Source organism: Zea mays, chromosome 2 (genome assembly GCF_902167145.1).
Source record: "Zea mays cultivar B73 chromosome 2, Zm-B73-REFERENCE-NAM-5.0, whole genome shotgun sequence".
Classification (NCBI taxonomy): Eukaryota; Viridiplantae; Streptophyta; class Magnoliopsida; order Poales; family Poaceae; genus Zea; species Zea mays.
Window position 1 is genome coordinate 211,897,172 of NC_050097.1, and position 25,805 is coordinate 211,922,976.

A 25,805-nucleotide genomic window follows, 5' to 3' on the forward strand; every position below is an offset into this window, starting at 1 on the left:
ACCCCCCCTCTAGGTGCTCTCATAACCCCCATCAGCATAAAGCTGCAAAGGCCTGATGGGTGCGATTAAGTCAGGGATCAGTCCATTCGAGGGACTCGATCACGCCTCGCCCGAGCCTAGCCTCGGACAAGGGCAGCCAACCCCGGAGGATCTCCGTCTCGCCCGAGGCTCCCCCTCCAGCGGCGAACATATTTCCGGCTCGCCCGAGGCCCTGTCTTCGCCAAGAAGCAACCCTGACCAAATCGCCGCACCAACCGGCCAAATTGCAGGAGCATTTAATGCAAAGGTGGCCTGACACCTTTATCCTGACGCGCCCCCCCAGCCGACAGAGCCGAAGTGACTGCCGTCACTTCGCCGCTCCACTGGCCGGTCTGACAGAAAGACAGCGCCGCCTGCGCCGCACCGACCGCGGTGCCACTTGACAGAGTGAGGCTGACAGGCAGTCAGGCCCGGCCGCAGGCACCATAGGAAGCTCTGGTTCGCCCGACCCAGGGCTCGGACTCAGGCTAAGCCCCGAAAGACGGCGAACTCCACTCCGCCCGACCCAGGGCTCGGACTCGGGCTAAGCCCCGGAAGACGGCGAACTCCGCTCCGCCCGACCCAGGGCTCGGACTCGGGCTAAGCCCCGGAAGACGGCGAACTCCGCTCCGCCCGACCCAGGGCTCAGACTTGGGCTAAGCCCCGAAAGACGGCGAACTCCGCTCCACCCGATCCAGGGCTCGGACTCGGGCTCAACCTCGGAAGACGACGAACTCCGCTCCGCCTGACCTAGGGCTCGGACTTGGGCTCAGCCCCGGAAGACGACGAACTCCGCTCCGCCTGACCCCAGGGCTCGGACTCCGCCCTAGCCTAAGCCGACGGTCTCCGCCTCGCCCGAACCAGGGGCTCGGACTCGACCTCGGCCACGGAAGACAGACTCGACCTCGGCTTCGGAGGAGCTTCCACATCGCCCAACCTAGGGCGCAGACCAGCCACGTCAACAGGAGGCGCCATCATCACCCTACCCCGAGCTGACTCGGGCCACGAGGAACAAGACCGGCGTCCCATCTGGCTCACTCCGCCAGATAGGCAATGATGGCCCCCGCATACTCTGTGACGACGGCGGCTCTCAGCCCCCTTACGGAAGCAAGAGGACGTCAGCAAGGACTCAGCAGCTCCGACAGCTGTCCCTCCGCCAGGCTCCAGCACTCCTCCGACGGCCACGACATCACACCAGCTGGGTTCCAAAATCTCTCCGGCTGCCACGACGGCATGTACTTAGGGCGCTAGCTCTCCTCCGCTAGACACGTAGCACTCTGCTATACCCCCATTGTACACCTAGATCCTCTCCTTACGCCTATAAAAGGAAGGACCAGGGCCCTCTTAGAGTGGGTTGGCCACGCGGGGACGAGGACGAGGCAGGCGCTCGCGTGAGGCCGCTCGTTCCCTCTCCCGCGTGGACGCTTGTAACCCCCTACTGCAAGCGCACCCGACCTGGGCGTGGGACGAACACGAAGGCCGCGGGATTTCCACCTCTCTCACGCCCATCTCCGGCCACCTCACTTCCCCCCTTCGCGCTCAGCCTCGCGTCGACCCATCTGGGCTGGGGCACGCGGCGATATTTCACTCGTCGGCTTGGGGACCCCCGGTCTCGAAACGCCGACACGTGCGTTGCTATGGAATCTATATGCTAAAACACATTGATATGCAAAAGATCAATTGTTATTCTATATTTCTGTTAGCATCACTTGATATGTGCGCGTGCGTTGCCACGAAGTGAAAAATCAAATAACCTTAGAGTACTCGCCATGGACATCACCTGGTCATACGAAAATATGTGTGATCGACAGAAAGCTTCGCTAAAGGCATTTGAGGGTAACTCATACTCAGATTAAAGGTTACTTGTCACATATTTTGATGAAGTTTCCAATATCGATCGTCATTTGATATACCGATTGACAAAAAATTGAAAACCATTACAGTAACATGCCAAGGATTCATATACAGAGATGTATGTGCATTACACACTCGGCAGAAGGCGACATTGGATCAAGTGTTGGATCATGCATCAATTGATATTCACTATCCAAGATCAATCACGGAGCAAGAAAAGCGATAAAACAAGATTGGAGGGGATCTGTAGTTATTAGTGGTGGCAATAGGGTTATTGGTTTGATTCTGCCTGCGAGTGTCTCAAAATCTTCAGAAGAGGGAGCTTGGTATCCTCATCGCAACAATTTAATCCACACTCGAATGGGGGAAAAGCAAGCAGAAAAATAAACCGTCCGGAGAAAAAACTTCGAATCGCAAATAAACGAGACCCAAAGAGAGAAATTAGATGGATCGACTCAACAGAAAAATCTACATATAGGTCGATCTCGTGTACAGAGAGACCTGTGATTTGATATGTTGAGCTTGAATATTACCGAGTCATCACTCCATCGCACTTGAGACTTCACGCAAAGAATTGATTACGACGAACGGGAAGAAGATGGAACTGCAATACGACGAAGAGAAAGAATGATTGATCCACTATCTGGAGGGGTTCTAAACCTAGACTCGACAGATTTGGCTTGATGTCGGATGGATTGAGGCGAGGTGTTTTGAACCTAAACAAATCCACGACCGTCGTGCACGACAGAGCATACCTATGCAAAAAAAAACAGAAAGAAACTAACCTTCGGGATCGGGTGGAGGAGCACCTAGATGACACCAAAGGAAGTGAACGCGTCGAGCGTGGAGGGCGGCGTGGCATCACGCTGGTACTATGGAGCGCGCGCCCGATGCGTCGAGCAAGCTTGTCGTCGGGCACGACCTTCTTGGCGGCGCGAACTCGACGAGAGGCCGTCGAAGAAAGCGGCGTCGAGGGATGTGCGCCTCGCTCGGCGCACTTGGCGGCGGGGGCCTACGGCTGCGGCGTCGGATCGGCCTGTGGCGGAGCCGCTCCTCGGCGAGGTGGCCCTGTCCATGGAGTCGTGCGCCCCGCTCGGTGGACTCGACGGCGGGGCCTGCGGCTACAACGTACAACCGGCTTGCGGCTGCAACATTGGCGAGTCGCCCTCGAACGGGGAGGTAGCCCTGTCCATGGAGTCGTGCGCCCCGCCCGCGCAGACTCGGCGGCGGGCCCAGTGGCTACGGCGTTGGCCCTGTCCATGGACTCGACGTACTCGGCGGCGGGGAGGGGACCCCTAAACGACGACCTCGGGGGCGTCGGTGGCCTTGGCCTCGTGAAAGCAACGAACGAGAGCGTGTAGGACGTGGGAGTTACCTGGTGGAAGTTACCGCGAGCCGCGCGCGTTACGGCGAGACGGACGGGGGCGGAGGGCTCGATGCCTGTGCGCGGGCGTGGGAGGGAGGCAGATGCGGGGGCATGGCGGGGGCGTTGGGTGTGGACGCTGACGGTAGAGTCTTAATAGAGTAGTATAGATACACAAGACACACCTAGAAAACTTCATCATACAATAAACAATAAAGAGTCTTTAAAATTAGTAACATTATAAATATTATCAAAAGACATAATGTATAAAGAGTCATGCAGCCTCTTCGTGAAGAACATTAAATGAGGTTGTACAATGTACATACCCTTAAGACTTTTTTGTTCTGCCCACACTGTCCACTGTCCTAAGAATTGTTCTAACAAATCATCGGCACTTTCAGATACACTAATCTTTTTTTGCCAACGAAGAAAATTTAGTCTATATATAAGTCGTTCGACTTGAGCTAAAAGCACAGTTGTAGTTGTAGATGTCTGTAGCGACCATTAGTTTAGCTCAACCAAATAACCTAAAAATTCTTCCAACAAATCAACACTTTTAGAGACACTAATCTTTTTTTGCCAAAGAAGAAAATTTTAGTCGATTTATGATAAGTCGCTCACTTGAGCTAAAAGCAGCACATGTAGTTATAGTTGTGGCTGCGAGCCACTCATCGAATTACTATGGGTTGACTGCAACAACCGTTACTTTAGCTCAACCGAATAGCCTAGAATTCTCCCAACAAATCATCAACACTTTCAGAGACACTAATCTTTTTTGTCAATGAAGAAAATTTGATCTATTTATGATAAGCCTTTCGCTTGAGCTAAAAGTGTCTCATGCAGTTGCAGCTGTGGCTGCGAGCCGCTCAGCGAATCACTATGGGATGACTACAGCGACCGTTAGTTTAGCTCAACCTAACAACATAAAATTCATCAAACAAATCATCATCACTTTCAAGGACACTAATCATTTTTTTGCCAATGAAGAAATTTTGGTCTGTTTACGATAAGTCGTTAGCTTGAGCTAAAAGCAACACACGCAGGTACAGTTGTGGCTGCGAGCCACTCAACGAGTCACTGTGATTGTTAGTTTATCTCAACCGATCAGCCTAAGAATTCTTCCAACAAATTATCAGCACTTTCAGAGACACTAATCTTTTTTGTTGCCAACAAAGAAAATTTGTATATTTACGATAAGTTGTTGGCTTGAGCTAAACGCAGCATATGCAGCTGGAGTTGGGCTGCGAGCCACTCACCGAATCATTATGGGATGACTGCAACGACCGTTAGTTTAGCTTAGCCGAACAACATAAAATTCTTCCAACAAGCCTATAGCTTTTGACATCACTCTCGCCCAGTATACAATAGACTATAGCCTCGGCCTATAGCCACATTAGTTCTTTTTATATTTGAGAATTAAATAATTCACGCAGATTTATTTTGACGTTTAGAGAAGATCGACGTAATGGCACGGACGATGCAGCGAGCGAGAGCGACGTGACGGCTTCTGATTGGTCCATATGTGCTAGCCGTTTTTGGAGTTCAAAAAATTCAAAAAAAATTTACAAAAAAATCATAAATTTCATCCCCAATCTCTCAATAGATACCCCTACCTAGGTGGCGCTTATTTCACACACAATTTCATTACGTTGTGCGATTTCTAAGCGTTGAAATAAATCTACGTTAATTTCTTAATTATGAAATAAAAAAAAGTTGATGTGAATATAGGCTAAGGATGTAGCCTGCTGCGGTTTTTACGGTAGAAGGCGAAAGTAAAGTCGAGATGTGATGTGGGCAGAGGCGAGAGGATGATGATGCACAGCCTAGGACAGCTCGGCCGGAATGCAGAGCACATAGAAATCCTCGTGCAGTCCGAGCACTCCAAGAATTCTCCAGATTGAGTGTAACAAGAGAGCACACTGCATAACTGTTAACACCTCTCTGAATGTAAAACTATATATCCATTCGATTCTGATCACTGTACATTCCTATTCAGCACCCATCCTTTTTCCGTGTCAGCGTCGTTGCTGCATCAGTGTGGTGTGGCACTGGCAACCTCTGACAAAGAACAGCAGGTGGCTGGCGGAAGATGCGCACCCAACACCCATGCATGACGCATCATTGAAAACAATCTGTCCGTTACTGCTCACCACACCAGTACGCATTCTGGCACACATCGCCACGCAAAGAATCTTCCATATTCTGCAACCTTATCTCTGGCGATGTTGAGGTGGGGTGTCGATCATGTCGATCATTCAGGCAGCCGACCGACGGTTAGAAGTCCACTCCAATCCATTCAACCAGTGACCAAAACCCAAACACCACCAGCACCGCCAGGCCCCGTGTGCCCCCATCACTGATCGGTGATCGCCCCGCCCTCCTCCACTCAGTGGCTCACTCAGTCCTCACGTCCCGGGTCATGTCCATGCTTGCCGTTGCCGATCCAACGCCGGCTGCAGGGGTGTCTGCCGTGCCGGGATGGCGCACCTGAAACCAGCATGCCCGGCGTTCGGCATCCGTGTCTGTGCAACGCTCTCGGTTGTTCGGAGCCCCAGCTCCCAACTGTCCGTCGCGCTGGTCAGCTGGTGCGCTCCTGCCGCTGCCGCCTGATCCGTCCACCCGCCGTCCGTCCGTCCAAAAAGCTCGTGCTGGCCTGGGCTGGCTGTATTCACTGCGTGCCAGCCAGGGTGCACCGCCGCCGTAGTAGCATTGACCCTGACAGCTTAGGAATGACACCAGTAGGCGACAGCTGCGCAGGAGCAGGCGGATGTTCCTGTTGTTTGGTAGCGCCGCCGTAGTAGCATTGTAGGGCCGTTGTTTGGTAGCGCCCGCGTCAATAATTTAAATGATGATCTCGCATGCGTAATCAATTGGCGGTCGGGGACAGAGTTAGCGAAACCCTTGCTGATGAAATTTTGAAACTCCCACGCAAGTTGAACTGTGTACGCACTTGTTTATTTTATTGGAAATGTCGTTTCGAAATAAAGCATTTGCCAAGGTTGTTGAATAGTACAGAACTCATTCAGTTATTGTTTGGTTCTTTTATAACGCGACGAATAACTAATAACATTAAATCATGCTTATTTAATTTTAACTATAATTAGATATCATGATAAAAATTGATACCGGTCTATTCAAACTTGTTGCCGTTGATATTTAAGTTTGAATCATTACTACCATTGTTACTTTTCGTGAACCAAACAACATTTAATATTCATGACTCCCATTCCATATTTATGCACCGGCAAGCTGCCATAGTACCATTACAATAACCTGCAAACCCCAGCATGATCAAGCAGGAACAAAAAAAAAACCCGGGATCGGAAGCCGCGGAAAAAGGCGCGCGATCCACCGACCGACTCCATCGTCTACCGGTAGGTAGTGCCGTACCGCTACCAGTGCTATAGCCTGTAGTGGCGGTAGGACTTGAGCATGGCGCCGCAGAAGGTGCAGATGATGGCGCGCCAGGTGCTCCGGTGCACGGTGAGCAGGTAGCAGACCCTGGTGGCGGTCTCCATGTCCGCCACGCTGGCGCACCCGCCGCAGCGCGAGCAGATCCCCGCCGCCGGCTTGCTGCTCCGCACCGTCCGCCGCTGGTCCACCAGGAAGCAGAAGAACACCATCGCTCCTGCACTGCCACTGCACTGCACGCTCCTCCTCCCTGGTTCCTTGGATTGGATCGCGCGCTCTCTCCAACAACAACAACAACCGAACAGACACCGTTGTTCTGCTTGCGTGTTGCGCCGCGCGCGCTGGCTGCCGGCGGCAGGTGGCAATAATGCGGAGCGAGGCTTGCAAGCAACGGCCGGGCGGGCTAGCTTTTCGGTGGCGAGGGAGGGAGGGAGGGAGGGAGTCAGCAATGGCGAGCAGAGCAGGCAGTAAGCAAATTCTGCGTGATGCGGCGGGGGCGAAGGAGAGGGTGGTAGTAGGGGATTCAATTTAAAGGCGAGGCATGTGGACCGCATTGATGGCGGGCAGTCCTAGCTAAGCTAGGGTAGTGGAGGAGGCGTTAATGTCTTGCCGACCATGGCGCGTACGCTTCCTCAGCTCACTTGTTTCCGGAACGGGTAGTGCTGCACCAGTGACCAGTGTGGTGCGTGGAGTACATAATAGTACTGGAGTGGAGCAGCTGATGCCTGATGGCCACCGGATGGGATTCACGCGAAACATTTGCATTTGTACGCGCGAGATTGCAGACTCCAGCGGCCCTCTAGGCTCTAGCAAAGAAAGAAAGAAAGAAAGGAACGGACGTTAAGGACATGATTGCTTTCTGTCTGTCAGGCAGCTTTGCAATTGCAACCTAGCGAGAATTTAGACCTCAGACTAAGAATATCTAAGTCTAGAAAAAAAAATTCGCCTAAACGAAGAAGGTTTTTAGTTCTTTGAGAAAAAAAACTTAAGAACTAGTTTAGAAATTCAAATCTCCATAGAGAGGCTAATTTTCTCAACTTCCCACCATCCTGAAGATGATCTAAATTTCCAAACTAAACATAAGAGACCGTGAGTATAATGTGACGGGAAACAACAACAGTGTTCCACTATCAAGGCCCATCCTAATCCCGATCCCCTTTCAATACGCACAACCGTCACACGGACCATACGCAGTTATTATGCACGCGGAAGTAGGGAATGCCAAAAGGCTTCCTTGCGAAGCAAACGAGAGGCAGGAAGACGTCGTTTACAGTTGGTTTCTCGTACAGAATGTGACAGAGCTGCCGCCTAAGTATAAGTAACCGGATCATCGTCAGTAGTTTGTGCTTAATTATGCTGCCAGCGGATTGCATCATCTTATGTTGGCTTGGTTTTCTAGGTTCTGAGACCTTAAACATTGTGGTAGAAAGAGGGAAAGTGTGAGATTGTGACCATGATTGAGGACGGGTGCCCCATGACCATAACAAATTGGGAATGTTGGCCCAACACAACACGCCACGAATCGGTGCGTCCATAACTGGTGCACGTGATGTGTCACGCTGGCAATTGACGTAGCCAGCCCCCACCTTAATTCGGCCGTCATAAGCAGACAAAGGCGTTCGTTCCTTCCCTCGACCACGATTAAGGAATAATGTGCATCCACTGCCCGTCACGTCCTTGTCGCGCGCGCCATCACATTCACAGCTCAGGTCTCAGGCCCACCACGACTATTACCTCTGCCTGAGGCGGCGGCGGCGGCGGTGGAGTGGATGTGGAGCACATAAGTCAGCAGGCAGCGGCGTACATACCCCATTCATGATGGCAATGGCACAGAGAGAGGTGAGTCCAGCGTTCCTCCTCTTTACAACGTCTCCCGCGTTTGGTTCCCTGGCTGGTACGGTACCCGTCGTCGTGCGAACCCAAGACACCCGCAGGGTGCTCGACCAAATGCGACACTAGGTTAGGTGCTTCTACTCCACGGCGATCACCCAGCTCAGCTGCTACCCAACTGTCGCAGGCCGACGCGCCGAGCGAGGGCGCCGCCGCCGTCTCCGGCGTCATGGCGGTGAAGCTCAAGGACCTGGTCCCGGCCGCGACCAACACGGTGAACACGACGTTCATCGTGCTCGACAAGGCGGCGCCGTCGACCCGCCGACAGGGCGGCGCCAGGGAGGAGACGTGCCTGGCGCTTGTGGCGGACGAGACCGCGGCGGCGCACTTCCTGCTGTGGGGCGCCGAGTGCGGCGCGTTCGAGCCGGGCGACATCGTGCGGCTCACGGACGGCATCTTCTCGTACCACAGGGGGAACGCCCTGGTGCTGCGGGCGGGCCGCCGCGGGCGCGCCGAGAAGGTGGGCGAGTTCGCCATGCTCTTCGTGGAGACCCCCAACATGAGCGAGCTCCAGTGGGGGCCCGACCCCAGCGACGGCCGGAGGATGGTGCAGGAGGCCGTCGTCTCGCCTTACTCCCAGATCTTCAAGCCGCTGCGGTGATCTTCTTACTACTGAGAAACATGATACTAGGGGTACGAACTTACGATGAAGAAGAACGAAAAAGAAGGGCTTAAAGCTCTGTCTGTCTTCCAAAGTGACAAGGTTACAGCTTACAACATGTTCAACCATACAATTATATCTTCCACTGTGCAATTATATGTTTCATTCACAGTTTGCTGCACATTTACAAACTCGCGTACGTACACATTATCATGTTTTCCTAGATCCAAATCGTCTAGCGTGGTGCTTGCTATATATATGCTGGAATGCCACATTGCCACTGCGCTGAGCGACCGATGACAGGCAGATAGTTAAGCGCTGCATCGTGGGTTATCCAAGAGACTATGGACACTTCACACACCGCACTCAAACTAGTACACGATTACACATGTATGTGCACCTCCCACACGCTAGAAAATTATTGGGACTAGTTGGATCGTTCGCTGCCTTGCCCGCAGATGCTTCCACCAATATCACCACTATGTATTACTCCTTCAACAAGTACAAATAGCCGCTCAAAAACTAGTATAAATAGTTAACAGCACTGTACAACTTAACTAAAGATGATTCATAAGTCCATATTTCAACTACCAAAAATAAAACGATGAAGTACAAGCTGCACGTTCCCTATGTATTTTAGTTAAAACAGGGACTTGTAACATCACGATAACCTATACTGGCAGTTTAGTCACAGTCAGCAACCAAGGAAGAAACATATGCCAGCCTCTGTTTGTTGGCACAACCTATCCACCGGAAGTATGCGATTGGGACTTTGGACTATCATCACAAAAATACCACTTAAAATGCGGCTCTCATTGCACCCCTTGTCGCATCACGCTTCATCTCTGCAGCCTTTCCACTTCCACGGAAGTACATGTACACTTGCTGCACGCGGAGAGTCCAAAAAGGACTTAGATCTATCGCACTGAATTTGGTTCAGGTTCAGGAAAATCAGAACGGTTGATCATAGAAAACTGACCTGGATGACCCAGATGCTGAGCAACGATTCCAGACAAAACAATCCAAATCCAACAAAGTAGAATATCTGCAGAACACTCGTATGGATTACTCAGTTACTAAACAAATCAGAGAATTATATTTCGCATCAAGGATACTAGATGAAGATAATTTATCAATACTTTCAAAGCTATATATCTCATTTATCAAACAAAAAGGTGCTCAGCTTACCCCAACCAAAGCATTCACGCTGATAAGATCAATTGCTGGCAAAATTCCTCTGCAAGATTAAACAACAGGAGTTAGTTCATGCCAAAGATCCACAAGCTACTGCAAGGATGTCTCAATTATCTAGCGCCCCTCTACACATCGTCACATCGACCACAACAACTCCGTTCACCCAGGAAATGAGGCAGTGGAGATTTGTTCTATATAAACAAACTAAACTAATTTTAACATCATTGTTACTTTACAGACACGTTGAAGTGTAATCTACAGATTGTGTCACCCATAAATCGTAGTAAAAAAACATTTGATCGAGTGCAAGTTTACAGAACCCAAAAGCTTTTAGGAAAAAGCAAGCAAGAAACTTACGCCAATGATTTTCCCTCAAATACAGCAGGAGGAGCCACAGCAGCAAACACGCAGAAAAGAATATGGAACTGTAAGCACAGGAGGTTCAAGCTTAAACAACCACAACAATAATAATAATAATAATAATGCAAAATCATAATTCCTAGACACTTAAGTAAGAAATTTGTTATATTTACCAAGTAAAGCAAGAAGAACAATCCAAACTTCAATGCACTATCAGTCCTACAAAACAAGTTGCCAGTAAACATTACCTATCCATGCATACAAAGATATATGGTAGAGGCACAAAATAATGTGATGAGATTTCAAATAAATTACCTCATTGCATTATACAGAGGACGATACCACAAAACATATGCACCAGGAACACCAGATATGAAGTAAATTATTGCCAATAACCAGATCTTAACACCTGAAATGGTTAATACAATTTTGAAAATGTGAGCCTGGGACAATTTTATAGAACCACAAATAACATCAAAATGAATCAGTATACCTTCCCCCTTGATCCAAGCTGTAGTAACTGCTATGACATTCCAGAAGAGGCAGCAAACCAACCCTATTCAATACCAAATATAACTGTTGAAATAATATGATTCAATAAATCATATACAAATTAATAAGTTAAATTGCTAGTCCTTCGATCTTTGCCTCTGTAAATATGTAGATTTCTCAATGCGATATAGCTCTGTATAACTTCAAATGGAATGCAACTTTTCAGTACCATCAAAAACTTAGAAAAGCTCCTCTCTCGGTTTAAGAAACTAAATTAGCATGTTTGGAAAATGCAGACATACTAGAACATAACCATTAGTGTCACTGATAATTCCATCAGCACACATATCAATCTAATTACTTGCACTCTGGCTAAAAATTAAGAAATGTATCAATCTAAGTATCAAATTTCCATTCTAAAACATATCTGATCAAAACTGTTACAGGAATGCTGGAGTCATTGATTCAAAGGTTGGAACAAATCACTTGCATGTCTTACATATAGGTTCACAACCCACCTGTGAGAAGATCAGACTAATGGAAAATCCAAGATGTCAAACTTAAAAGAACATCATCCAATATATTTGGGGGGGGGGGGAGGCATGTCCATTGCAAATTGCACCATTAAATAAAAAAGAATGTTGAATATTATTCATCAGAATAAAAGTTTTCAGGATGTTGAATCAGAAGCAGCATACCAAGAAACGAGGCAAATGCAACATATTGCATTCTTTGAAGGTGACTCGGTATCTCATTGATGATATCATGATGGATGAGTGGCATAAAAGGAGGCCAATTTTTCTCCTCAATGACAATGCCAGCTGCCAAACAAATAATGAAATGTAAGCTTAGAAACTTGTGAAACAAAATGAACTTTATCTTAAAAACATGGATCAAAATAATTTTCATGCCAATGCCCTGTTGAGTGAAAAGAAAAAGGATGTATGAAAGCCTTCCAAACTTTCTGATGTTCACTATTCACACGTGTTTTACATAACTATAGGTAGTGTAATTTACCACAGTACACTTGCTTCAAGACAGCAATTAGACCCTGGTTAGCATTAAAACTGCGTGCAGGCGTGTGTGCTGTGTGCAACAGATGTAATATGCCATACTTCTAGCATCCAAAGTAAGGTAAATCGCATGCTTAATTCTAATTCAATGGGAACTGACAAAGATACTATGAATGTACAGTTCTTCAACCTAGTCATTAATAAACAAGAAACCATGGTTTTCAAATCGTCTGATTAATCGTCCTGGTCGGTCAGATGAAGTCAATTAGGGTTCCAGCCTGATTAGGTAGTCTGGTTGTCCGGTCGTCTGAGTAATCGTCGCCTAATCGCAACTAATCGTCCGATTAGGTATTTGCTGCGACCAGAAGTTGTGAACATGGAAAGCCAACCCTGGGTCCAAATTTGGCGCCTCAGTTTGGTTTCAGTAATACACAAATCTGATCCACCTTTTCTCCTTGTTCAATTTAGCATTCAGTTTTGTTTCAGCTGTAGTTTTGATTACCTACTGCTGTTTGAAGTATATTATATAGTATATAACTATACACTTTAGTGTATATAACTATATGTATAATTATATGTCTTGATTAGTACAGGACATTTAGGACGACTAGGTGGACGACCTGTCACCGATTAATCGGCCTGGTCGACGTCCCAATCATGATTAATCGCCTAATCGGTCACCATCAACGACCAGACGACTTGAAAACTATGCAAGAAACGATGAGCATTTACCTCTTGCTGCAGCCTCCTCTCTCCGTTTTAGTTCCTAGTTAATATAACAGATACAACAGTCAGAAAATGCGACAGTTTTTCATAGGTTCATCCAATTATATCAGAGTACAGCAGAAAAAAATACAATTTGGGGCAGCGAAGTAGAGTCTAGTAGGGATTTAATAAGTGAATTCCAATTCACATTTAAGCCCAGTAGGCAAGGAACAAAAAATAAAGCAACCATCTGAACAACAACAAAACCAATTATCTCAAGCTTAAAAAAGGAGCCGTGATTGTGTTGTGTTTAATTAAAACTGATATAGATGTAGATGCATGTGTCATGTCATGTGCAGCATACCTTCTCCCTCTTGTTTAATTCCGCTTCCCTTGCTTGCAGCTCCTTCTCTCTTTTCTTCAGGTCCTGGATATCCACAAATCACAAGTTATTGGTTGTGCTGAACAGCATGTCCTAGTAAGTGTGTTCATTATAGCCACATTTTGCATGTGCGAAAGCAATGCACATTCATATGCACCTTTGACGAGTCAAGGGGTATATCCACTGTAGCACTGAAGTCTGCCGGTTCAGGAGGGAGCGGCGAAAGGCGTGAATTGGATGTCGGAGGCACGTTTTGGGGGTTCTACATTTCAGCAGAAACAATACAATATTGAGCAGACAAGCAATACGATGTACCATACCACAGGGGTCGCATAGCTCATAAGAACAGAACAACTCACAGGCATATAAAACGCGCCACCGCCAAAGTTGGATTGCCCGCCAGCCTTGCCGCGCGTTTGTTGCTACCAAGGAAACCCATCAATAAAAACTTCAACCACAGCCACGCACAATAGGTTCAAGGGCAGCATTGCATCATTAGGCTAGAAAAAAGGAGAAAAAATGCACTAGCGGTGTCGGTGACGGCGATACTGCAAGCCATCGCCGAGACGTGGTCAGATCTGCGCCCCGTCCAGATCCAAAGAGGAGTGAAGTAGCGAATACCCCACTGATTCTCGGAAAAAACCCGGTGCCAAATAAGGAAAGTAGATATGTGCCCGGGCAATGGTGGGATCGCCAAGATGAGGGAGGCGGAGGATTGGGCGCGCGTACCGAGAAAGGGTTCACGTCTTCCTCCTCGAAGGGGTTGCCGTCATAGCGCCCCGCCATGCTGCTCCGCCCCTTTGCTTGCGCCGACAATGGCGATGGAGATTGGAGTAGTGAGGAGGCAACGAGGATTCCTGCCGAACAGAGGAGCGCCCACACGCAGCGCCGCGCCCACAGGACCACACCGACACCGAGTACATGGGGCGGGCGGTGTCGACTCCTCTTTGCCGTATTGCGAAGGAGAGGCGGGTGAACCTACACGGAACCACATGTGACATGTCCGGCCAGTAACCGTTCGTGGGCCAAACTTTGCCTTTTTGTCATATACACTGCTGGTTTTTTCTCACTGCTGTTCCCCCGTATCTCGTGGGCCCGTTAAATTCATAGGAAATGTTGGGTCCACACGGTTACGATGTGTAGCGCGCGATATACGAATATATTTATCTCTTCTCTATCTCTACTATATTAGAACATCAGTTTTAACGGTAATTTCACGTCAATATTTTTTTTAAAAAAATCTTACATTTCTTTAGAATCAACCCACACTCATATAATTTTTTCTCTACTAATATAATAGGAGAGTTTATATAAAAAATAAGGTGAAATTATGTATAAGTGGGTGTTTGAACCTTAGTTGTTGGCTCCACATTTACACCCATCTAATCAATAGAAAACATATATTTTATGTTTTATTAATTCAAAATTTATCATATATCATATATATAAAAACTGTAACAATGCACGAGTATATGATAGTTATCACTTAAAACACAACTTCTCTACATACTATAAGTGGAGCCGAGTAAGGATTTGTTTGAGTACTCTAGTATTGACATCAATCCACATATGTTGAGATGGATTAGGGTATAAAATAGTTTAAGTTACACCCCAATCCACCTCAATACATGTGGATTAGGATCAATACTAGAGTATCCAAACTAGGCCTAAGGGTTCTATGCTTGCCACCTAGTTTTATCTGTCAGACATAGGGAGTGTGTTATGGTCAGTAGATCGCTATGTACATGTACAACAATAGATTAAACGCCAAATTCCAGTCAAATCATGTATCTATGTTGGTTGTACTGATCGACTTTCTTAAGTCGATTATCTTTTTAAGTTGGTAGAAAACAAATAAATGAACATAAACGTGCATCGAAAGCGACTGAAAAGGAAGTAGATATGCCTAAAGCATGATTTAGAAGATTAGTGGCCCTAGATCGACACATGGCGCATGTACAACCAAATGTGTGATAACAAGCCAAAATGACATCAGAACTACCCAAACTATAAACCAGAGCTAGGGCCAAATAAACAAAAAAGTCATTAACCTAGGAGCATCTGTGACCAAGACCCAATGATCATACACGCAAACATGGATCGAGAACTCCAAAGAAGTCTATCCAAAACAAATAATGCGACTGAAGCATGTAAGACACGGTGCCAAATGTGTATCAGACTTTCGAGTTGTCGTATGCACATGTTACAACCACATGTCGTGGAACGTAGCAATCGGGTGAGTGATATAGATCTAATCGTATAAGATCAATCTAATAACATGAAGCTTAATTGAGAGAAAGTAGGTTGATCCTACACAGGATAACTAGCACATCTTGCCAACAGGTTTAGTACAAAATCTACCAACGAAAAGGTGATACATTGTACTGCCATGATGCAATCTATTAGAGACCACATCAGGGCAGCATGTCGCTTACCTTGGGAAACCATTAAGAAAGGAGTGGCGATGCACCAAAAAGATGAGAAGCACACTCCATTGGGTGAACGTCTGTCTTGTCTTCTGTCTATTGATACCATGAAATGTACATTTTATAATCCGCAGATTTGAAGTGATAAGCACTCACTAACTACTTTTATTCAACTTAACCTATCTATATGAGATCTATCTAAGATACATGGCCCATGAGACCTATCTCATTTCGTATGTTGAATAGTTGCATATTGTTGAGTCCATCGATCAATATCATTGCACCAATTCAGTTAGGGTTTGGTGGCAACACACTCACAAGTCACACTCTCCCACATAGAGTGCTCGCACTTGAGCTCTATCAAATGATCGAGCTAAGCACTTGGCGCTCTTCACACCTTGCTCACTAGAGTTTCTCTTAGCGTCTCCCACGGGGTGAGCATGATACCCCTCACAATGCCTTCTCTAGAGCCACACACAACTTCTATGGTATTCCATGGAGCCACAGCCTTCAGGCCATCTAGGAGGTCACAACCCCTAAGAGTAACAAGCACCACCAGGTTGCAAATCGACCACCCAGCGCCACTTGATGTAACTGCTGTCGGTGTTTTGGGTCCGACCGCGCACCCAGGGTTGCCCCTCGAGGTGCTTTTTGGAGTAGGACGGTGTTACCGACTGTAACTCGATGGTTCGCGCTAGATGCATGAGAGACAGTGGACAATTTTGTATAGGTTCGGGCCACTTTGAGATGCGCAATACCCTACGTCCTGGCGTGAATACTTTGCGTGGTGGGTTACAGGGAGGTTCTCTAGTATCGAGGATGTTAGAGAACTGGGTGGATGGCTAAGTAGTGAGGGAGAAAGAGAGATCTTGAAGAGGTGTCCCCTAGGCCTTATATATTCGACCGTGGGACGTTACATGCGGATATGATAACCACGTGTTCCTAGGTAATAGCGAACCGATTGAGTCTATCTTCCTATAACCTCACCGACTTATAATCCTTTGGCTCCGATGTCTGAGAGCGCTGCGGGAAAGTCAGATCAATGATGCAGATAGCGTTTTGAGTTCAGCGAACCGCATGGGCTCGAGTTGATCCGTCCTGTTGAAAGTTCCTCCCTGGCCCACGAAGGGATGGCCTCGTGAAGTAATGGGCCTGGGGCCTTCCGCGAGGCCTTCTTGCCTTTTAGTGGACCCGGAGGATATCTGTCCCCCACAAGCCCCCAATCTTTGTGATGATTTTGAAATAATCGGCCCAAAGATTCTAGGTCCAGTTTACGATTTTGAAACATGTATGCTAAGTCATTACCTCCAGCTCCGAGTAACTTGGTAAAAATGTTCTTCTGTCATCTTCTTCTGGCACCATTCTATAGTCTCTTGCTTTTAACCTTCAATAATCGGTGTTCTGTTTACGCCTTGGAGGTCGGCGTTTCGTTCTTTGGGGTTAAGAATTCATTAGGTGCACCGAAGGTGCACCCAATGGGTGTAGCCCCCGAGCTTTGAGTGGATTACTGAAAATAATCCATTCAAAGGTCTTCATCCCATACTTCTTTAGAAATCGTAGCTTCCGACTTAAACTTATGCTTTAGAAATCAGCATTTTGCCATCAGCCTATGCTTTAGAGATCAACATTTTGTTTTCGGGGTCTTATGATTCATTGGGTGCACCGAAGGTGCTCCCAATGGGTGTAGCCCCCGAGCTTTGAGTGGATTACTGAAAATAATCCATTTAGAGGTCTTCATCCCATACTTCTTTAGAAATCATAGCTTCCGACTTAAACTTATGCTCTAGAGACCAGCATTGTCTCATCTTCACTTCATGCCTTAGATTTCAGCATTACATCATCTGTTTATGCTTTAGAGATCAGCATATAGTTTTTTGTCTTTTTGTGATCATCAATATGGCCTGACCATGCATCAACTTGAAATTTATTTGATCAGCGACGGATTGGACATCCGGTAGATGGCCCTTGGCTAGTCTTCCTTTCGCTTCATGCTTCAATGCTCCTGTTGATTAGACTTGTACTTCATCGGCTTATTTTTTGGCTTTCTTCCGATCTCCATAGATATCTTCTTTTGTCTTGATGCATTCATTGTGTATACTGTATGGATGCGACTGCTTGGGAAAATCTATTGAAAATTCCTGGGTGTCCCCCCCAATGGGTGTAGGCAAGGGACGGCTTGGTGCACTGAGCGTATAGCGGACTGGCTCTGAGTAGTAACTTGATGTGACTGCGAGTGTAATCATATCATCCATGCAGTTGACTTGAGTCTCAATGGGTGCTGTGTTACGTGAAACGGCGTCAGCCGCCTGACTTGTTTCCAGGCGATTTGAATTGCTTATTGAATACTTGTGACTGTTCAGTGACCGTGGTAGGAGATGAGTGGTTGCCTTCTTCTTCTATAAATAGAGCGCTTGCTTCACTGTCGTCTTCACACATCTCTCTGCCGCTTGCTGTTTACTTTCTTCTCTTCTCTTCTACTCCACCATGGGCAAGAGCAAGAAAGGCGGAAGCTCCTCGCACCATTCCGGCGACAAGCGGAAGCGCGAGCCGACTCCTCCCTCGGAGGACTTCGGTGATTCCGAGTACTCGGAGGAGGAATTCTCCTCCGGGTTCGAGGGATCGCCGGTCCCTGCCTCTCCCCCGGCATCGTCTGATAATTCAGATGATTCCCAGGGGATTACTGCAGAAGTGTGGACCTACATCCGGGCCGTCGAGCGCGCTGGGCTCGAGGGCTCGGATGAGTCGGAGGTCTCCTTGGATGAGGAGGACTCCTCTGACTCGTCCAAGGAGGGGAGCGACAGTGACGATGGCGGCGAGGGCGACGGCGGCGATGGGGGCGACAGCGACGGCGATGGCGACGACAGCAGGGGCGACGACGGCAACGGCGGCGGCAACGGCAAGGGCGGCAGCGGCAGCGGCAAGGCCAGTGGCTAGGCGCCACTGGTTTAGATGTTAGTATAGATAAGTAGTATTAGTATTACTAGAATAATATAGTAGTAGTTAGTAGTGTAGTGTAAGTAGTGTAGTAGTAGTGTATTAGTGTAATGTACTGAACAGTGGGAAGAAGATCAACTCATAATTAGTTGGTTTTTAAGTTTGTGAAAATACTTCCCCTCCTTATATAATGCAGAAGACTTCTCCTCGTTTTGTGCGCGTTTCTTGCTTTTCCTCCGTTTCCTTTGCAATTAGCTGATCGACTGTATTTGTGTTTAGAGTAACCGAGTCTTTTTGAGCCGCCTCGACGTTTTAGATATAACAGCCGAGTGATTACGGGTGACGTTGGCGTTTTAGAAGAAACGGCCGAGTCATACTGAGCCATGTCGACGCTTTTAGGAATAACAGCCGAGTGAAGACCAGTGACGTCAGCGTTTTAGAAATAACAGCTGAGTTATATCGAGCCACGTCGGTGTTTTTAGAAGTAATAGCCGAGTGAAGACCGGTGACGTCAGCGTTTTAGAAATAACAGCTGTGTTATATCGAGCCACGTTGGTGTTTTTTAGAAGTAACGACTGGGTGCTGACTAGGCACTTTTAGAATCGGTGCTTGGCCCGGGAAAACCCCATTTGTACTGCGCCGTCTCACGCCTCTGCTTTCTGAGCCCTAGCCTTACTTTCCGCTTCCAGACCTCCTCTGTTTCCCTTTGATCTCGCTTCCGCTCAGTTCGGCGTGAAACTGAGATGGCGCCCAAGCGAAAGAGCCAGAATTCCGCCGCTGCGATTATCCCCCCCCATCGATCCCAACAGTCAATTGCCTTTCGCGGGTAATCACATGTCTGTTGTTTCCGAGTCGGACCTTCTTCATCTTGTCTCTGTCGGAGTTCTTCCCCCAATGGAGCTTTGCTCTTGGCGGATCTGTCGTGGGGTTACTGTCCCGACAGAGGACACCCATGAGTCCGTTATTTACATTTCTTTTCTCATCCACGACCTTGCTCTTCCTATTTTTCTCCTTTCTTTCGCGGTCTCCTTGATTTCTACCATCCGAATCTGACTCATCTGAATCCCAACTCCATTCTGCAAGTTTCTGTCTTCGTCCACTTGTGTGAAGCCTATCTCGGAATTCTGCCTCATTTTGGCTTGTGGAAGTACTTATATCACTATCGGCCTGGAATGGCCGGGGGGCAGCACCAGCTCGTGGGTGGTGCGAGTTTGGAGATGCGCCGTGGGAGGAAGTCAGAGTACCTCGACATCCCACTCAAGGACAACATCAAAGGATGGCGCTTAGAGTGGTTTGTTGTAGAGAATCATGGCAATTCCCCCTCGGTCGGGGAGACAGCCGGATGTTCGTGCTCCAAGTTGGACTGAATCCCCCATAGATTTGGAGATAACCGAAGCCAGGGTTCTGCTTGCTGAAATTGGCTTGTTGAAGGAGAGAGGTCTGACTGCTGAAGCGGTAGTCACAGACTTTGTTTTCAAGAACATTCAACCACTGAAGGACAGAGCATACCCGGCTTATTTGTATAGTGGTGTCACTGACTCAACCCGAGTTACCAACAGGAGGATTCCTGCTATGGATTTGGTAAGCCGGCTGGAGATGATCCTTAGAGGCAAATTGTCGAATATTGGTGCTCCTGTTGCATATTCTGCCTGGAATCTGCCACCTTCCAAGACTTTTTTCGGTTTTGTGTCCAATCCTCCTGCTAGCGACAGTGGCTTGGGTCTTAGAGTGCGACCCTCTCCCGAAGAAGTCGAGGCTCTGGTTGCTTCACTTGGTGATCTCCCCAACGATGAAAGGCAAGTTCACTTTGAGATGCCTGTAAACCCAAGTGATGCAAAGATAAGTGCTATGTTGGACATGTTGGCTGAGGATTCCTCCGACTCCATCTCTACCGAAACCATAGCTGCTGCAACTGTCCCCGAGCCTGAAAATACCTTGACTACTCAAAAACCTGATGGTGCTCGCTCAAAGCGCCTTCGCCCAGCCACTCATCCAACTGCTCCTGCCGAGGGGAAGAAGAAGAAAAAGAGGAGGCTTCAGCGAGTGTCATGTTTGAATCAGGATGCCGGCCCTTCTGCTCCTGCTACTAAGGAAGTGTCAGTGGAACTTTTTACTGGAGCTGATCCCAATGGGTGTGACCTTGCTGATGCTGATCCCAATGGGTGCAATCCAGCCGACGCTGACCCCAATGGGTGTGACCTTGATGATGCTGATCCCAATGGGTGCAATCCGACCGACGCTAACCCCAATGGGTGTGTTGTTCGTATTGTTGACGAGGATGAGGAAGAGGAGGAGGAAATCCCCTTAATTCGGAAAAGCAATTGGCGCTACCTGGTCAGTGGGGGGAGTAGTGATATTCCTTCTCCAGCCTTGTCTGCACTCGTTGGTCTGCAAGAGTTGTCCATAGCAAATTTTGATTAGGCTCTCGAGGATATGGTTCCTGAAGATCTGCTGTCCGAGCCAACAGATGGTGGTATGATGGACGTTTGCGCTGACATTCCGGACGTGGGGTTAGAGCTATCCCGAGCAGCGTCTCGAGCCTCATCGACCTTGGAGTGCGGTCTTTGGAGTCAAGAAGCTGGTCTGGGTTGTTCCATTCCTATGGAGGTAACTGAGAATCCTTCAGCCTTAGAGGTGGCTGTTGCAGAGAACCCGATCCTCAAGGATGGCGCCAGCAATTTCCTAGCCCCCAAGGGTGTTGTCGACAATGATCCGGCCCGGGTAGGTAGTGCGAGCTACAACCCAACCCCCAAGGGTGCTGTCGGTGGTGATCCGGCTCCGATGGGCAATGAAGGCTACGACCCAACCCCCGAGGGTGTCCGAGCGGGCTCCCCTTCTCATACCTCCATGGATGTCCATGTTGGGTCTTCTCCTCCACATTCTGATTGCATGGCAGCAGCACGTGCTTCAAATCAGGAAGTCACCTTAGAGACCGGCACACCCAACGCTAGAGTTTTGATTTCTGTTGGTGATGTTGAGTTAATCCCTAATGATGCTCTTCAGATTGCCTCGGCTGATATTCCCTCATCGAGTCACCAACCGGTTTCTCATGATTTGGGGCTTCCTTCATTCTTCTCCAATCTTCAGGTAACTTGGTTTTTCCTGATATAGCTAGACTTCGGGCGAAATATTGTCTCTACTCTCACTTGTTTTCAATACCAGGCTTTGGTTGACGAGATGGCTGATCGGCTGAGATCACAGGGTGCTTCTGTCCCAGAAAGAGCTCTGTCTCTGATGCATTGGAATCCAGTGCTACTTCAGCGGCGGGTATCTGAGTTGGAGATGACAAATGCTGGTTAGTGCTTCTGTTTCCTCTTTGGCCACTTGATTAGTCTGCTTTTTACTGAGTGCCCTTCTTCAACCATTTCTTGCTAGATATGGCCTGGCGGTACTCTAAGCTCGAGGAGAAGTACTCTCAAGGTCGGGTGGACCTGGCTCGAGTTTCTGCTTCTTTAGACGACGACAACTTATTGAATTCCTCTCTCAGTGCTCAGCTTGACTCTGAAAGGGTGGCTAACGAGGTAAGTTTGCTTCGACTTTCTCTGATGTGTTCTTATTGCCTGCTGGGTATTTGAGGGCTGATTCTTGTCTGCAGGAAGAAAAACGTGCCCTTGCAGCTTCTCGCGATAACCTTGATAGGTTGTTTCGTGATGCCAACAATTCTTTGACTATCTTGGAGAGGAGTCATCGCTTTACCATGGCAGACTTGGATAATCATCGTTACAAGCTGCAAGAGTCCCAGGATGAACTCATTCGTGTTAGGCAGTTGTTGTCAAGCAAAGACTCTATCATCAAGGATCTGCGTGCTTCCAAAAGATCAGTCATCCAGGAGCTAGAAGCTGCTCGGCTGGCTGTTAATGCTGCTGAAGACACTTCTACCACCTTGAAGGCTCAGTGCGATAGGGCCATGGACAAAGCCATTCGTGTGGGGCGGATCTTGATGAGAAGGCCGGGTGTGATTGTTCCTGACGACATAATTGCTGCTGTCAACACTGCTCCTGACTCTTCGAGTCGTCCTTCTTCATCAGTTGCTCCTGAGAAAAACATTACTAAGTAGAAACACTGAATGCATTGTGTATGTGGTCAATGTGCTCGAATGTTCTGTTAGAAAATGTTCTTGGTATTGAACGCTATTATTATTTCTCTGTTGTTTGAATTCAACAGTCGTTATGATTGCAGAAGTAAGTGCAGTGTGATGGTTTTGAAACTTCTTATTATTTCGCGGGGCTTAGAGATCGCCTTAAGACGAGCAATCGAAAATGTGCTTATGCTGAATCGAGTAGTCGCGAGCGTGCCGTGCCGATTTAAGTCACTACCGACTTAAACCGACTGCTCCGTTGGTAGGGTCTAGTGGTCACCCTGAGTTAGGTAAACGTGAGCATGTCATACCGCCTTAAGCCTTTGCTGACTTAAGTCGATTGCTCTGTTAGTAGGGTATAGTGGTCACCCTGAGTTAGGTAAGCGTGAGCATGTCGCACCGTCTTAAGTCATTGCCAACTTAAACCGATTGCTCCGTTTATAGGCTATAGTGGTCACCCTAAGTTAAGTAAGCGTGAGCATGTCGCACCATCTTAAGTCATTGTCGACTTAAGCCGATTGCTCCGTTCGTAGGGTATAATGGTCACCCTGAGTTAAGTAAGCGTGAGCATGTCGCACCGTCTTAAGTCATTGCCGACTTAAGCCGATTGCTCCGTTCGTAGGGTATAGTGGTCACCTTGAGTTAAGTAAGCGTGAGCATGTCACACCGTCTTAAGTCATTGCTGACTTAAGCCGATTGCTCCGTTTGTTGGGTATAGTGGTCACCCTGAGTTAAGTAAACGCGCAGAAAACAATTCGAGTGCCTTTGAGAATGAAGTCATTTTATTGATGGTGTATCTCCCAATTACAGAATACAATGTCGTCCCAATAGCTTTTGAAATCTAGCTAGGGGTAAAACTTCCTGAGATGCTCTATATTCCACAAGTTCCCTATTTCCGTGCCATCCATTTGAGTAAGGTGATATGATCCGGGCCGGGTGACTTCTGTTACTATGAATGGTCCTTCCCATAGTGGTGACAATTTGTGTCGCCCTTCCCCCGTTAGAATTCGGCGGAGGACAAGATCTCCCACTGCAAAGGATCGATGTCGTACGGTCTTATCATGATAGCGCCTCAGAGTCTGTTGGTACCTGGCTGTCTGAATTACTGTATTCAATCGTTCTTCTTCTAGTATATCAACATCCTCCAGTCTGGTAGCTTCAGCTTCAGCTATGTTTTCGAAGATCAATCTTGGTGCCCCAAACTTGAGATCAACAGGTAGAACTGCCTCCGAACCTTAAACCATGAAGAAGGGAGTGTTTCCATGCAAGGCTCGGCTGGGTTGAGTTCTTAAGCTCCAGACCACATACGACAACTCTCTGATCCACTTTCCTGCGAACTTTTCATTCTTGTCGAAGACTTTCTTTCTGAGTGCTTCTAATATCATTCCGTTGGCTCTTTCTACTTGCCCGTTGGCTCTTGGGTGTGCTACCGATGCATATTTGATCTGAATGCTTTTTTGTTCGCAGAAATCAAAGAATTCTGAACTAGTGAAATTGGATCCCAAGTCGGTTATGATGCTGTTCAGTATTCCGAATCTGAATATTATGTCCTGTATAAATCCCACTGCCTTAGCCGAAGTTAGAGAAGCAATGGGCTTGAACTCTATCTACTTAGTGAATTTGTCGATAGCAACCAGTACATGGGTGTATCCTCCTTGAGCTTTCTTGAAGGGTCCAATCATATCCAGTCCCCAGCACGCGAACGACCATGTTACAGGTATGGTTTGCAGTTGCTGTGCTGGTAGATGTTGCTGTTTTGATAAGTATTGACAAGCTTCACACCTCTGGACTAACTCGGCTGCATCACTCTTCGCCGTTGGCTAGTAGAAACCAGACCTGAAGACCTTCCCAACCAGAGTTCTAGATGCTGCGTGTATCCCGCATTGTCTAGCGTGGACCTCATCTAGTAGTTGCTTCCCAGTAGCCGAAAGAATGCATTTCATGAGGACTCCTGTCGCACCCCTTCTGTATAGTGTTTCCCCAATGAGGTTGTAGTGAGCTGACTGCCTTGCAATGCGCTCTGCTGTATTTTTGTCACCCGGCTCCTCCTTGTTCTTTATGTATCTGATGATTGGCTCCCTCTAGTGTTCAGAATCTAACTCTGGTTGGCTCAGAATATTGCACTCTTCTACCCGATTTGATGAGATGCTCAGGCGCAACACTTCTTGGACAAAGACTCTAGGTGGGACCTGAGTCTGACTAGATCCTAGCTTCGATAATGCATCAGCTGCTGCGTTGCAATCCCTCTCCACATGATGAAATTCCAGCCCTTCACATTTGTCTTCTAGCCTTCGGACGACGGTGCAGTATTTCCCCATGGAGTCATTCGAGCAATCCCACTCTTTGTTTATCTGACTTATGACCACCAGTGAATCCCCATATACCATTAGCCTCTTGATGCCCAGAGATATGGCAATGTTCAGTCCATGAATCAAAGCTTCATATTCTGCCGCATTATTGGATGCTGAGAACAGTAACTGAAGAGCATACTTGAGTTGTTCACCTCCAGGTGCAATGAAAAGGATTCCTGCGCCTGCCCCCTGCAGTTTCAACGAGCCATCGAAATACATCCTCCATACTTCTGCATTCTCCGGGTTATCTGGCACTTGTTGCTCGGTCCATTCTGATATGAAGTCAACCAGTGCTTGGGTCTTGATTGCAATACGAGGTCGAAACTCAATGTCGTGAGCCCCCAGCTCGCAGGCCCTCTTGGCTATTCTTCCGATGGTTTCTTTGTTGTGGAGAATATCCCCTATTGGAATCCGGTGACTACTATGACTTTGTGATCGTCAAAGTAGTGACGGAGCTTGCGTGCAGTTAGAAGTACTGCATATAATAGTTTCTGAACTTGAGGATATTTCTTCTTCGAGGGACCCAGGACTTCACTGATGAAATAGATAGGATGTTGCACTGGGTATGCGTGTCCTTCTTCTGCTCGCTCGATTATTAACGCGGTGCTCACCACATGAGTCGTGCAAGAGATGTACAATAGCAGATCTTCAGTCGGTTGACTCGTCGTGGCTCGGCGCGACGGTTTTAGCACTGGTGGTGTTGTCAGGAATTTCTTCAGTGCGTCTAGAGCTT

At 47.7% G+C, this 25,805-nt stretch overlaps 3 protein-coding genes, 2 non-coding genes and 1 pseudogene across 5 annotated transcripts; 2 read left to right on the forward strand and 4 right to left on the reverse strand.

The window, feature by feature from the left end:
- The first annotated feature begins 1,965 nt into the window (after positions 1-1,965).
- On the forward strand, positions 1,966-2,556 carry LOC109944604 (uncharacterized; annotated as a pseudogene).
- Positions 2,123-2,218, reverse strand: LOC111590997 (small nucleolar RNA R30/Z108). Its single transcript, XR_004856766.1, has one exon. It is a non-coding gene; the product is annotated as a small nucleolar RNA R30/Z108 (small nucleolar RNA).
- On the reverse strand, positions 2,317-2,422 carry LOC111591064 (small nucleolar RNA Z107/R87). The gene has a single exon (XR_004856827.1). It is a non-coding gene; the product is annotated as a small nucleolar RNA Z107/R87 (small nucleolar RNA).
- A 3,895-nt stretch (positions 2,557-6,451) lies between the features above and the next one.
- On the reverse strand, positions 6,452-7,147 carry LOC100274985 (uncharacterized). Its single transcript, NM_001367800.1, has one exon. The coding sequence runs from the start codon at positions 6,856-6,858 to the stop codon at positions 6,637-6,639; it is 222 nt and encodes a 73-aa protein (NP_001354729.1). The 5' UTR covers positions 6,859-7,147; the 3' UTR covers positions 6,452-6,636.
- A 1,199-nt stretch (positions 7,148-8,346) lies between these two features.
- LOC100276318 (uncharacterized) lies at positions 8,347-9,320 on the forward strand. Its single transcript, NM_001165565.2, has 2 exons — positions 8,347-8,485; positions 8,664-9,320. Exons 1-2 carry the CDS (start codon positions 8,462-8,464, stop codon positions 9,135-9,137), a joined length of 498 nt encoding a protein of 165 aa, NP_001159037.2. The 5' UTR covers positions 8,347-8,461; the 3' UTR covers positions 9,138-9,320.
- A 319-nt stretch (positions 9,321-9,639) lies between these two features.
- LOC100285854 (SC3 protein) lies at positions 9,640-14,202 on the reverse strand. The gene is made up of 13 exons (NM_001158744.2): positions 14,013-14,202; positions 13,643-13,705; positions 13,441-13,545; positions 13,266-13,328; positions 12,929-12,962; positions 11,882-12,004; positions 11,185-11,247; positions 11,007-11,100; positions 10,865-10,910; positions 10,689-10,756; positions 10,326-10,374; positions 10,117-10,182; positions 9,640-10,022 (listed from the first exon to the last, which is right to left on the reverse strand). The coding sequence occupies exons 1-13, from the start codon at positions 14,067-14,069 to the stop codon at positions 9,936-9,938; spliced, it is 918 nt and encodes a 305-aa protein (NP_001152216.1). The 5' UTR covers positions 14,070-14,202; the 3' UTR covers positions 9,640-9,935.
- Between the last annotated feature and the right edge of the window lie 11,603 nt (positions 14,203-25,805).